Here is a 13,165-nt window from a genome sequence, read left to right on the forward strand (position 1 = left end):
ATATCTGTGCACACTATTTTTCATTGCTTTCTCTTCAATTCATCTCTATTTCTTTTATATTATGATAATTTTACTCAGAAAAAAACTTATTGAACATTCCTATTCACCCGGATTACTGATTTAGGATTGGCTGCTCATATATTTTTAATGCTTTATTGTCTATTTGAAGCTATTTTTTTTGAGGTTGAACAAATTGTTACTATAGGAACCATATCTGCTTGCAAGGTTGGATTCTGCTGAGAGAACATGGAAAGAATTATCGGTATGTTATGATCATCATATGTCTAGATAGTTGGCTAATTAATTCAAAATTTCTTTTTTCTAGAACTTCATTCTTCCTTTTTTCCCCAAGAAATGGAACATGGACCTGACCACACTCCTCCCCCTTGACATGCAAATTCAACATTCTGCAACACTTCTTATTGTAATGTTCTTGGTCAATAATGTCTGAAAAGACATTGTTGACATTTGGTTCCTTGCTAGAAAAATCGAGTCTCTTTGGACACTATATACTGTTTACTGCAGGTCAAGCTATGATTTTCATGAATTTTTTAGTATTTTTCATGAGTGATCAAGCAACACTATATACTGTTTACTGCAGGTCAAGCTGGCAGATCCTGATATTATCTCAAATCCTAACGAGTACCAAAAGCTTGCACAATCCATGGCAGGACTTGATGAGGTAATGGAGATGCTAAACAATACCCTTTTTGATTTATCTGCAAAGTATTTGTTGGCCTACTACAACATGGACAATTTATCATTGCCAATCTTTTGCCTCTGGTATATCATGCTCCTAAATCAGGTTGTAGCTAACTACAAGAAATTCAAGGAATGTGAGAGACAAATAGAAGAAACAAAAGGTTCATACTACTGCATTGTGTTTGTGATTGTATCATAAAATATGAAAGGGAATGAATTCATCGTGTTTCATGATTATCTCACAAAGAATGAGGTTGGATTATCACCTGCATTTTTTGTATGATAGCTTTAGCAAAAGAGGATGGAAGTGATCCGGACATGGCGGAGATGATATCTTATGAAATTGAGACTTTATCTAACCAGCTTAAAGAGCTCGAGGACAAGCTAAAGGTCTGGATTTAACCTTTATGTTTTAAAATAATCTGTTATGGCTCGAATATAACAGCTTACATTGTGTTGCCCTATTATATTAGCTTTTATAAAGCAACTATCTTGAGATAAAATAATCCTCTGCTCTCTATAAACTATATTTGGTTTTACATTATCTCATTTTGTGATCTAATAGAATGCAAGATAGTTCAATTAAATCAGTCGTCTACCTTTAATTATAATCCACATTAACCCTTTGACTAGAGCAATTTTTAATGGTCACAATTTTGATGAAAAGCTAAGTTATGATGAAGCACCGAGTTTGTCTTTCTTATTTTGTATCTTAGTAGATTGTGCATATTGGGCGTGTTGATGTGTTGGGTTTGAACAAGATTGTGATTGATCTAAACCTAATTTGAGAGTCTCTAAGTGTGACCTGATTCGATTTGATAACTTGATGGATCGGGAAAAATTCTATTTGAACCCAACTTTTGCACGTAGCTTGCACAAGGATCAAATATCTACCAAAAAATTAACTTTATCCGACTCTTTGCTAGGGCAAAAGTTGCCTTGGATTATGGATAAGGGAAAAGAGGTGGTGGCTTGCAGGGAAGGGGGGTAATGGTAGAGTTAGTGGGGTTGTGGGTATTGTTGTCAAACAAATAAGTTGTTCCTGAATAACTTGTATGTGGCTTGAAATCCAGCTCAAAATGAGCTAGCTCGATTAGTAAACAAGCCAGAGATGAACTAGGCCTGGCTTGCTCATGTTCAGCTTGATATAATTGAAGAATGTGTGTATTATCGATTATTGTTATGAGTATATGTTTTTCTTTAAGCCTATATAGAAGTTGTATTTCAATTTAATGTCTGAAGTAAATACTTAAACGAGATGTGAGGGAGAAAAACAAATTGCCACCTCGAGTTCCTGGAAACATCTTATCCAATCTCTACCTCTTGGAAGTCTTATATCTTTATCCTTTCCCTTCTCTTTTCTCTTCTATCCCTCCACTCAATCTCTCTAGTGTTGAGGCTAGCTGGCAGCTAGAGGTGACTTGTCCAAATTAGAGTGCCACAACTGCCCATAATATCTCTCAAATCTCTACTCCGCCATCTCAACTCTTCCTTTAGGAACCTACTTCTCTTTGTTCTTCCATTCTCTTTTGTGCCCCCACCCGGTGGGGTTGCAGCTCGACCACGAAAGAGGGTTGTCCATATTGGATAAATAATTGTTACATTGCGATCCTGTTTCACCTCCCCAACATGCTATTTGTTGTTGTCTATTCTTGAATCCGAGGAGCTAATTGAGTTGGTTTAGAGTTGGCTTGAGTCCTACCAAGTCGAGCTGGAGCTAGGTTAGATTAGTTCGGGTCGAGCTTGAGCCAGCCTAGTTAGGTATTGAGCTAAGCTTGAGCTAGGACTGGCTCAGTCAATTTTGGCTTGTTTACACCCTTTGTCATGGATAAGAGCAGTGAAAGGGTTTTTTTTCCTTTTTGGAGGGGAGGGGGTTGGTAGCAAGAGTGGGATGGAGGTAATGACAAAGGTTAAAGAGCAGTGAGTAAGGGCTGAGAGGAACTAGCAAGGGAGGAGGTAAGGGGGAAGGCAAGTAGAAAGAGAGGTGGGAGGGACCTATGTTATTTGACGTTTTCAACGGGATGGAGGTTGACAACGAGTAAGGGCAAAGAAGGTCCAGTAAGGGAGGAGGTAAGGGAGAAGGAAAGTAGAAAGAGAGAAGTAGGAGGAACCTATGCTATTTAAGGTTCTTAGCAGTGGCCTATGTTGGTTGGAAGCAGATAGGAATGACCAAATTGGAAGTGGAAGCAGAGGTGAGGGAGGATGAAGAAGATTATGGCATAGACAAGGACTTGGAGTCTTCTCTCTTCTCTTTTAAGTTTTAAACTTTATATGGTTCCATAGTTAAACCAACATTAATTTTTTAACCTAATGCAAAACTTTAAAATTTATATAATATATATTTTTATTTCAACACATAATATTTAGGGAAAATTCCATATAAATTCAATGAAGATGCTGTTTTTATGGGCATGGGCATCTTATGGTGTATTTTCACATGCATCCTTTGTACCATTGGGCAAACAATTTTACCCCTCCATGAGGCGGTGGAAATATTTATGCTTCGTGGGTGGACTCATGGCAAAGAAACAAGTATTGGCGTTGTTGATGATGAAAAAATGGGTATCGTAACTTTCTGGGATGTTGTTCTCGTGGATATTGCTGGCTTTTGTTACACGTGTTGAGAAAAATGAAAACTCCTTCGTACCCCTTCCTCTTCTTTTCACCATCCTTTTCCTCATTCCATAACTATTGACCATAGTTTCCTCTCTACGTCCTTATCCTCTCGGCTTCCTTGTTTGTGCTATTGCCCATGATGTCGTTCTCTGCCATCTTCACCCCACTTCCTCCCTTCCTTTCTCCCATTGCTCCTCCCTCCTCGACCTTTACGACCTCTTGGGCTTCCACCCTAGTCTCCTCTTTCGTCCTTCACACACCCATGTCGTCGCCCATTCTCCATCCCTCGCGTGCCACCATCATCCCTAATGATATGTGCTTAGAAGGACATGTGGGGGTCGAAGAAAAGGCGACGATAGGGGTATGTGGGGGATGAATCCAAGGTCTGGGCGGCCACAAGGTGGAGGGAGGAGCGGTAGGAGCGGGGAAGGGAGGAGTTGGCACATACATGGGGCGTTGTAGGCAGAGAATACCTTGAAGGTCTAGCTAACAAGAATGATGTGCAGAGAAGGGAGAGAAAGTGGATGGGGGATGGGATGCCCATAAACGTTGAGGAAGGAGGACTGGTGGGAGCGTAAAAAGGGAGTGGGGGTGATGGGGCGAGCAACAATGGTGGAGGTGGAGAATGCCATTATGAACGGTGGAGCTGGTGAGGAAGTCGAGATGATGAGGATGCTGAGAGGAAGTTAGTGTTTGGCGGTGTGGGGAGGACGGTGGAAGGAGGGAGGGGTTGCGAGTTTTTTTTAATTTTCTTGAGATGTGTCACAAGATTGATGTAGTGGGAAAGGGATTTGATCGTCAGGATTACACTTCGAAGATTAACACACAAATAGAAGCAAATTGAATTGAAGATTGGGTGAAGAAAATTCTCTCGAAGGGATTTTATTAATATATCAAAAAGCCCCCATACAATGTATTAGACATGTCTATATAGCACATGATCCCTAATCCTCATTCGGGCATTAAACCCAATATAGAAATATTGTCATGCCTCCGACCCGAGATCGCGAGCCAGGGATCGCAATAACTGCCGCATACTTATAGAAAAGTCTCCCCACAAGCATGCAAGGCATCTCACCACGATATCATAAAGCAATACTGGAATAAATTTAAAAAACCAATATTCAAATAACTAGAATCAAATTTTAAAGTCTCACACAACCAATCAATATTTAAAAGATCTTACATCGAACTCGAGTCAAATCCTGATCTAAATTAAAATGTCAAATTCATCCGCTAGTTACTCTTTTGATCATAACTCCGTGCCATCTTAGTTCTCAGAATATGTAAAAATAGTAAGATATGGAATAGTGAGCTAGATAGCCTAGTAAGCAATGAACACTTTAACTATATTAATTTGGCAATAATTTAAATACTTATTTATAGAAAATAAGTATTTGGTATCTATCAATTCAAAACCAAATCTCAATATGCAGCATTATCAAAATATTACGCATGCTAAATTCAATCTTTCTCAAAATCAAATTTTTGTTCATAAATCCAAATTCTTTCAAATCTTTCAGGATTGCGTATCTGCTTGTGATTTTTTGCAGCATAAATCTTTTAGGATAAATAAGTGCCAACGTATTAGCCCCCATTGGCGAGGTCCTTAACATAGTTAGGCTGAGAGTTCAAAACAATCATGCAATTCATATCTCAGTTCAACAAAAATACAAGAAATCATGCGATATCAAAATTAATCGAACGGGTTCAATATTTCTGATCATGCATCATCATCATATTCCGAAATAAAGTACATTCAATAATAAAATACCGTTCATTAAATTCATGCATCATGAATAGTATATTTCAAATTTCTTAATATAATAATCTTATAATTTGCCGATAAATCTAGATAAAAGGTCACATTACTTTGCGAGTGAAACCAAACTATAGGTCCAAATAATTTCAAAAATCTCTTTCAAAACCTAAGATTTTGACGAGTGTTCCACTCAAATCTCCGATCACTGTGAGCTAAGGCTGTTGGATGCCAAGAGGAGAAGGAGAAAGGAATCGACGGTGGTTTACCGGTGGCGATTGGCAAAACCTGTTGGTGGTGAGGCGAAAGAGGGTGTGAGAGTCTTTAAATAGCTGTTGGAGGCTAGGTTTCCTAGCTTTCGTAGAAAATCGAAATGGAGAAGTCTGTCTCCTACTCAAAGTCGAACAAGGCTTGATCCTTTTTTTATCTATCCCCTACTCAAAATCGAACAAGGCTTTATTCTTTTTTTTCATCTCCTATTCCAGCTCTTACATATTGACCGGTTGAGTGGAGTAGGTCCACAACCTTATTAGGTGGCTTGGGTGTTACATTCTCTCTCCCTTAAAAATTTCTTACCATAGTCTTCAAAGAGTTGATGGATGCTTTTTCTAAATCAAGTCATAATACTTCTCAAATCGAAGTTATCGTATATGACCAGTTTCAAAATAATTCAATTCACCACGCTTTCGTTGCATAACTCTAATTAAAACTACCAAAATCTTTTGGATTCATTTATAATTTTCGTTCAAAATACTACTTTGTATTATAAACTAAAAAGATCTAAAAATTAAATTCAAAGTCAAAGAGGAATTTTTAAATCTCGTCCCCAATACGGATCGAGCACATCCATCTAGATAACCCTTGGGTCAATTAGCACATTCAAAACCATCATATTGGCCAGTTACTACAATTCAAACATGAATTAAATCTTAAGTCTCTTGTCAATTTAACTAGACGATTCCAAGTTAAACTCTTACAAGTAAAAACAACTCGAAGAATTTTCTCAATGCTCTGCTAAATGAGAAGGCTTTAAATCAACAGACATGAGTAAAACTGACTCAACCATCTCTTCTAGAGTATTCTTCATCGAGATCTTTAGCATCTATCAAAAATCTTCCATAATAATCAATCAAACCTCTAAAATTCAAATTCTTCATGCAAAACTAGATTTCACCAACAACCTCAACAACAATAGCAAAAGATCCGTAGATTAACTTATAAACTCAAACTTTGAATTGAAGTTTTATACACACCACATAGTCTCCGATGGATATAAATAAGATCTATTTGCAACATCCCCAAGCATACTTTCCTTTGACAAGTTAGTTTCATACATGATCTACATACAAGTTCAAACATCAAAGATTATTCCAATTAGATATCATAAAAATTTTTTATAGTCCAAATTTAAATAACTTTTTATGATTGAATCATAACTTGCCATTACATAATAAATTTTAAAGCTAAGCAATATCATAGTATATCCTCATATCAAATTGAGGCTTTCAAGTCTATCTAAATCACATTGCACGATAGTGTTCTATGGCCAATCTTCTTGTACTTAATCTAGATCCAAATCCAACTAATCATAATAGGATCTACAGATTGCTATACCTTCCATTATGTATCAAACCTTATAGATAAATTTTTTATCATCATTCCCCGGGGACCTTTTCATACATAAATACAAAGGCTTAATAGAAAAATCTTTAAAGTAGCTTATAGAGAACTCTCTTCACAAGCATGCAAGGCATTTCATCACAATATCATAAAACAACAATAGAATAAATTTAAATAACTAATGCTCAAACTTTAATTTAAGTAACTAGAATCAAATTTTAAAGTCTCACACAACCGATCAATATTTAAAAGCTCTTACATCGAACTCTAGACAAATCCTGATCTAAATTAAATGTCAAATTCGTCCTCTAGTCACTCTTTCGATCATAACCTCATGCCATCTTATTTCTTAGAATCTATTAAAACAGTAAGATATAGAATAACAAGCTAAGCAGCCCAATAAACAATGAACACTCTAACTAGATTAATCAGACAATAATTTAAATAATTATTTAAGAAAAATAAGTATTTGGAATCCATCAATTCAAAACTAAATCCTAATATGCAGCATTATCAAAACATTACGCATGCTAAATTCAATCTTTCTCAAAATCAAATTTTCGTTCATAAATCTAAATTCTTTCAAATCATCAAGTTTATCTCATCAATCATGAGCTATGACCATATTGTTCTCGTGGTAGGGTCAAAGTATTGCGTATAATCTTGCGGTGTGCCGCGCATCATCTTGCAGCAAAATCTTTCAAGACTGTATATCTGCTTGCGGTATGTCGTGCATCTTCTTGCCACATAAACCTTTCAGGACAAATAAGTGCCAATGTATTAGCCCCCATTGGCGGGTTCTTAACATAGCTAGGCTGAGAATTCAAACATCATGTAGTTCATATCTCAGTTCAACAAAAATACAAGAAATCATGCAATATCGAAATCAATCAAACGAGTTCAATATTTTCGATCATGCATCATCATAATATTCTAAAATAAAGCATATTCAGTAATAAAATACCGTTCATTAAATTCATGCATCATGACTAGTATGATTCAAATTTATTAATATTATAATCTTATAATTTGTCAATAAATCTAAAAAAGGGTCATATTACTTATCTTGCGAGCAAAACCAAACTATAGGTTCAAGTAATTTCAAAAATCTCTTTCAGAACCTAAGACTTCGGCGAGTGCTCAATTGAAATCTCCGATCACTGTGAGCTAAGGCCGTTGGATGCCAAGAGAAGGAGAAAGGAATCAGCGGTGGTTTAGTGGTGGCGATCGGCAAAATCTGTCAGTGGTGAGGCGAAAGAGGGTGTGAGGGTCTTTAAATAACCGTTGGTTTCGTAGAAGATCGAGATGGAGGTCCGTCTCCTACTCCAAGTTGAATAGAGCTCTATCCTTTTTTTTTCATCTCCTATTCCAACTCGTTATATCTGGAACGGTTAAGTGGATTGGCCCAGATCTTTATTAGCTGGCCTAGGTGTTACAATTATACTCGAAATATGACTCGATAATAATGAAACATGCTAGAATCATTCTACCACAGGTAATAAATTTGGCTAAAATTCGATATTGTCCCTAATGAAAAATTTATAGGAAAATCAGGTGAAAACATTTGAATCCTATGAGCAAGTGTACGAGTGAATCCGCTGGCTTCTGCAAATCTTGGCATGGTCCTATTGGTCATAGCACATGCTGGTTGCACCCTGTGCTGCATGCGAGAGTGAGCAACATCTGTGAGAACGACATTCCAAAAAGTTATGATATTCACCTCTTTGCCATTGGGACCACTATTTGTTTCTTCACCATAAGCCCACCCCATAAAGCATAAATATTTACATTGCTCCATCGGATTGGGTGGAGGAATAAAACCGTCTGCCTGACGGTAAGGAGGATGTGAGTGAAAATGCACTGTGAAAGATGCCACTTCCCTAAAAGTGCACTTCAATGATTTTTTTTAATTATTTTCTGTAATATTTATTTATTGCTTAACAGCAATAAAAAATATTAGTTTGGGCCATTACTGGGTTTGACCGAAACCTGAGTCCAATCCAAACATTGAATTAGTTAAATCAAGTCGGGTCACAATCAAGTAATTAGGTTGAAACATCTTATCGAACCCAAACTGATTGGGTTGAGTTGGAGTAAGAACCTGAACCATCAGGCCTAATGCATACCATTGTCTTCATGACCATTTCTTTGCGTTGCCGGTTCTTTTATCAATAAAATTAGAGGTAATATGTGCCCATCTTTTCTTCATATCCATAGCCTAAAATCTTTGTGGAATTTATAATCTTATGACTTATGAATGACTATTATTTAGCTCAAAAAGTTTCCAAAAACTTATTTTTTCAATTATTATTTTATTCTAATGGTCATAGTAGCTTTTCTAATGGAATGCTTTGCTTATAACCATGAATTGACTGCAGCATATCTTTATTTAAATAACAATATTGCTTCTTTGTATAAATATTATTGTAGTTGCATTTTAATATTACGTATAAATTCTTGACGTAATGGTGTCAAATAATGATTGTTTTCACTGTCATATAATGCTGCTGTCGTGATCATAATGTATACACTCACTATATATGTTTATCACCCTATAGAGGTGTCCCAGGACTTTCATTAATGGCTATTATAATTTGTAGCCACTGTAATTTAGACCATTCTGTCGACCATGGTAAACCGAGAACCTGTTTACGCTGGTGTACGTCAAAACTGTGCTGGTTAGGGTTGGCATAGTTATGAAAAGTTGCACTCATTTGGTACAGGCTAGTTTTTGATGACATTTCCAAGATAAAATCTTAGTAAAGGCTTATTCCCTTTAAGATTTTGGTTCTGATGTCAACCATTTAGGGACATATGCCTGATTCATGTTTGCGGATTGATGTTCCTTTTCTTGATTGATATTTACTATTTATTTGCAATATTTGATTATGTTCTCAAGATAAAATCTTACCAAGTTTATACTTTGAAATTTTGGTTCCATTTTCAATCATATAAATTTTAACTGACTCGTGTATATGTGGAATGTTCCTTCTCGCTGTTGATATTTCCTATTTACTTGCAATCTTTACTGATTCATGTAAGCTTGCTAAAAATGAGGTCTTACATAGAATGCGTTCCCAGTTGTGGTTTTTTTACTGCATTCGAAATTAACCTGAAATAGAAAAACCATTAGTTTTACTGTTTTAGTTGGTCTACTTACAATCTTTTATGTTTTATTGATAGGTATTATTGCTTCCTACTGATCCACTGGATTCACGCAATATCTTACTTGAAGGTATCTTACATTTGCTATCACTCTGCTTCTAAATATCGACTTTTTAAGATATAGATCCTTGTCATCTACATGATACAAATGTACATTTTTTAAATTACATTATTAGAAGAAATATTGAACACGAACATGATGGAGAACCTATGAAAAACCAAATTGGTAATTTCTTTTAATGGTGATAGCAAATGAACTGACTAGCAATAAACATAATTTTCTTAATAGACGGGCATAGGTTCAAACTGGTGTTACCTAGACTCTCGGTATTGGTGCAGGGTGCCAAGTGACTAGGTGTCCCAAATGCTCGACACTTTGACCTCCAAAAATTCTGAGTTCAACACTGGGACACTTCCACACAGTACAACTTATAAAAATAAAAAACATGTATTTTTAAACATCAACTAGACAGAGCTTTTAATTAAAAAAAAACTTACATTTATCCAAGATAACGTTAGAATAAGAGAAAAAAAGGTGCGACAATGACTAGGAGAGTATAGACATTTTAAATTCATAATTGTTTAGTGATAATGTAGTTGAAAATCCAAGTGGCATTGATGTTTTTTTTTGACAACTCTCCACAAAAAGTGCCTAATGCCAATGTTGATGACACCCATTGAGGAAACCTGTTTGGGGACATGCATGGTTGGAAAAGCGCAAAACAACACCTGAGAACATTGTTGTTTTATTTCTACTTTGGACATTGGACCCGTTAAAAGGGGAAATTACGAGTGAAAATTTCTTCAAATTTTTTATTGTAAAAGTCAGGATTTTTTCTGTAATGATGGGGTGATGCAACCAAATTTCTAAAGTTTCTAGTTGCTGGAATTTTATTTTTAGTCGCCACTTTCTGTTCATGTGGGTCGATGAATCATAAGGTACTGTTCTTGATTACTATTCATGGTACAGTACTCTGAACAGTTACCAGGGGCTGCTTTGAGGTATTTTAGTTATAGTTTCAATTCTTTTTACTTGGTTAGGATTCCTAACGGGAGTCAAGTTTGTCCTTATTTAAAAGGTTGTTTAGGATTAGTTATTTCCTTTTAAAAGAGTTCTAGCAGGGTCAGGAAAGGGGCCGACTGAGGTTGAAGGGCTTTCCATGCTTCTGGGAAAAACAGAGACTGAGGTTGAGTTTGTGATTAAAAGTGGCTGCAGGCCTTCTTCCTTCCATCCTATCTTCTTCTTCTAATCTTCTAATCTCTCCTATAATATATTCCTTTTTCTACACCCTTTGTTTATTAAAACCAGCAGGTCTCTTCTTCTTTTTCAGATCTTAACTGAGATCTGAAATTATTTAGTTTGTTAGTTTTGTTATCCCTAATTCCAATTTGGGGTTACATCATGAGGACTGGAAGAACAAACTTCCGAAGCTGGTAATCTGCTGGTGTTGGATGTAATCTGTGGAGAATCATGTCTGTGCCAGTTTACCTGACCCCATCTAGCTGTTAATGGTAGTACCCGTTGGCAGAAATTGCAACTGTAAATATGCTTGCAATAAAAGATAAAGGATATGTATAAATACCTTATTTATGATTTCAATTTTCTTTCTTTAAGCAAGTTAAGGATGGTTATATAAGTTTGTATCTTCTATTAAAATTTTTTACATTATCAACATACTGGTTTGGTTAAACTCACAACACTAATGCTATGTGATGAATTTGGAAAAGTTTAGTGCAGTTGAGATAATGCAGATGAAAATTATATCTTTATGTTAAACTGCAACACTGTCTGTTTCAGTTGAATTGATGATAATTCTTGTCTTCTTTGCTTCATGTTGGGTTGCTGAAATTTCATACTACCACCGAGCACATTTAAAACTTGTTATGCTTCAATTTAATGAATGGATATTTAAGCTTATATACATTAATATCAGTGGAAAGCTCCTTTGATAGCAACACAATTAGTAGGTTTATAGCTAGACTCACCTTTTTATTAGATATGCATCCTTTTATGACTCTCGGAACAGTTTAAAAGAGACAAAAACAAAGGGAGAGCATCTTTTGGAGTGGGAGTGCATTTATCAATTATTGCTACGATTTTCTAGCACGATTGAATTAGAAAAGTCCCTTAAATGATGATATAGACTGTGGCAGCTTCATGGTTGCTATGATACCTCACTTCATAATCTTGTTTATGCATACCTCGTGTTCTTGTCTCTGTCCTGCAATATTCCTCATGTTACAAAGAGATTTTATATGAAAGGCTGTGCCTGTAGAAGAAACATGCTATTAAATTTTCTTCACTGTTTTTCTGCAGTAAGGGCTGGTACCGGCGGTGATGAAGCTGGAATATGGGCAGGTGACCTTGTAGGTAGATGATAACTTCTGCTTTTTAAACATGATCTCAAGATAGTTTTTTGGTATAACTTTCTTTAAAAAGTTTATCTGGGCCACTATTTACATGGCCGAACTACTTTCCATGTGCAAAATATGTATAATAATAGTGCTCCCAACTGTACCCTTGCATGGCAATGCTACACTTCTTAAGCCTTTTTTTTATTGAATTTTGATTTTCATGCTTTCATATCCTACCAAAACCATCAGCTAGTTAACAAATGCGAGTTTGATTACTTTCTGATTATGTTAGTTTAAACTGTGAATCAGTGAGGTAGATTTCTCTACCCAAACTTGTATACTGGACTTTTAAAGGATCTATGGCAAGCCTCTCTTTTGCACAGAGTTAAAGTTTACTAAGAATTCAGAGTTCCGGACCCAATTATACCATACAGGGTTGATGTCATGTGAACAAGTAGTTATAGAAAACTGCTCATCCCTTCTTTGGAGCATTTTGATTTTGAGTAGCAACCATGTCCATCCTATCTTGATGCAAAATGTCTTGACTAGTTAATATATTGCTGTTCTTCGTTCATCAGAATTTGCAGGAGTAGAAAATTGTGATTCCCTTTGGTCAAATAGGGCCAGATATTCATATGAAAAAATGTCTATAACAAGATTTTCATTGTTGGTAAACCTACTGTTTAATGTTTGCATGGGAAGAATCTGGCAGTTAGGAGCATCCTCGAGATAACTAATAACCAGATAGATGGTTAGAACTTCTTCTGCTGTTTAGTTAAACTTCTTACTCTATTTTTCTTCCAGTACACTATTATAATCTGACTTCCAATATATGTTTGATTGTTCCTCAGGTGCGTATGTATCAGAAATATAGTGAGGGCAATTCCTGGAAGTACTCGGCAATTTCTAGTTCAGAGGTATGATATTGACTTACTATCATCCCACGAT

General features: G+C 36.0%; 1 protein-coding gene across 3 annotated transcripts in view; it reads left to right on the forward strand.

Annotated features, from left to right (window-relative positions):
* LOC103697651 (peptide chain release factor APG3, chloroplastic) overlaps positions 1-13,165 on the forward strand; it is a 34,331-nt gene that overhangs the window by 2,732 nt on the left and 18,434 nt on the right. For 2 of the 3 annotated variants that reach the window (XM_039116278.3, XM_039116279.3), the window contains exons 2-8: positions 206-262; positions 602-682; positions 806-863; positions 989-1,092; positions 9,881-9,932; positions 12,180-12,229; positions 13,069-13,134. In XM_039116278.3, the coding sequence (XP_038972206.1) occupies positions 206-262; positions 602-682; positions 806-863; positions 989-1,092; positions 9,881-9,932; positions 12,180-12,229; positions 13,069-13,134 (468 nt within the window). The remainder of the gene's footprint in view (positions 1-205; positions 263-601; positions 683-805; positions 864-988; positions 1,093-9,880; positions 9,933-12,179; positions 12,230-13,068; positions 13,135-13,165) is intronic. The other variant, XM_088710999.2, reaches the window with a different exon arrangement.

Source organism: Phoenix dactylifera, chromosome 14 (genome assembly GCF_051530095.1).
Source record: "Phoenix dactylifera cultivar Ajwa chromosome 14, Ajwa_hap1_PhDact_Kaust_v1.1, whole genome shotgun sequence".
Lineage (NCBI taxonomy): Eukaryota > Viridiplantae > Streptophyta > Magnoliopsida > Arecales > Arecaceae > Phoenix > Phoenix dactylifera.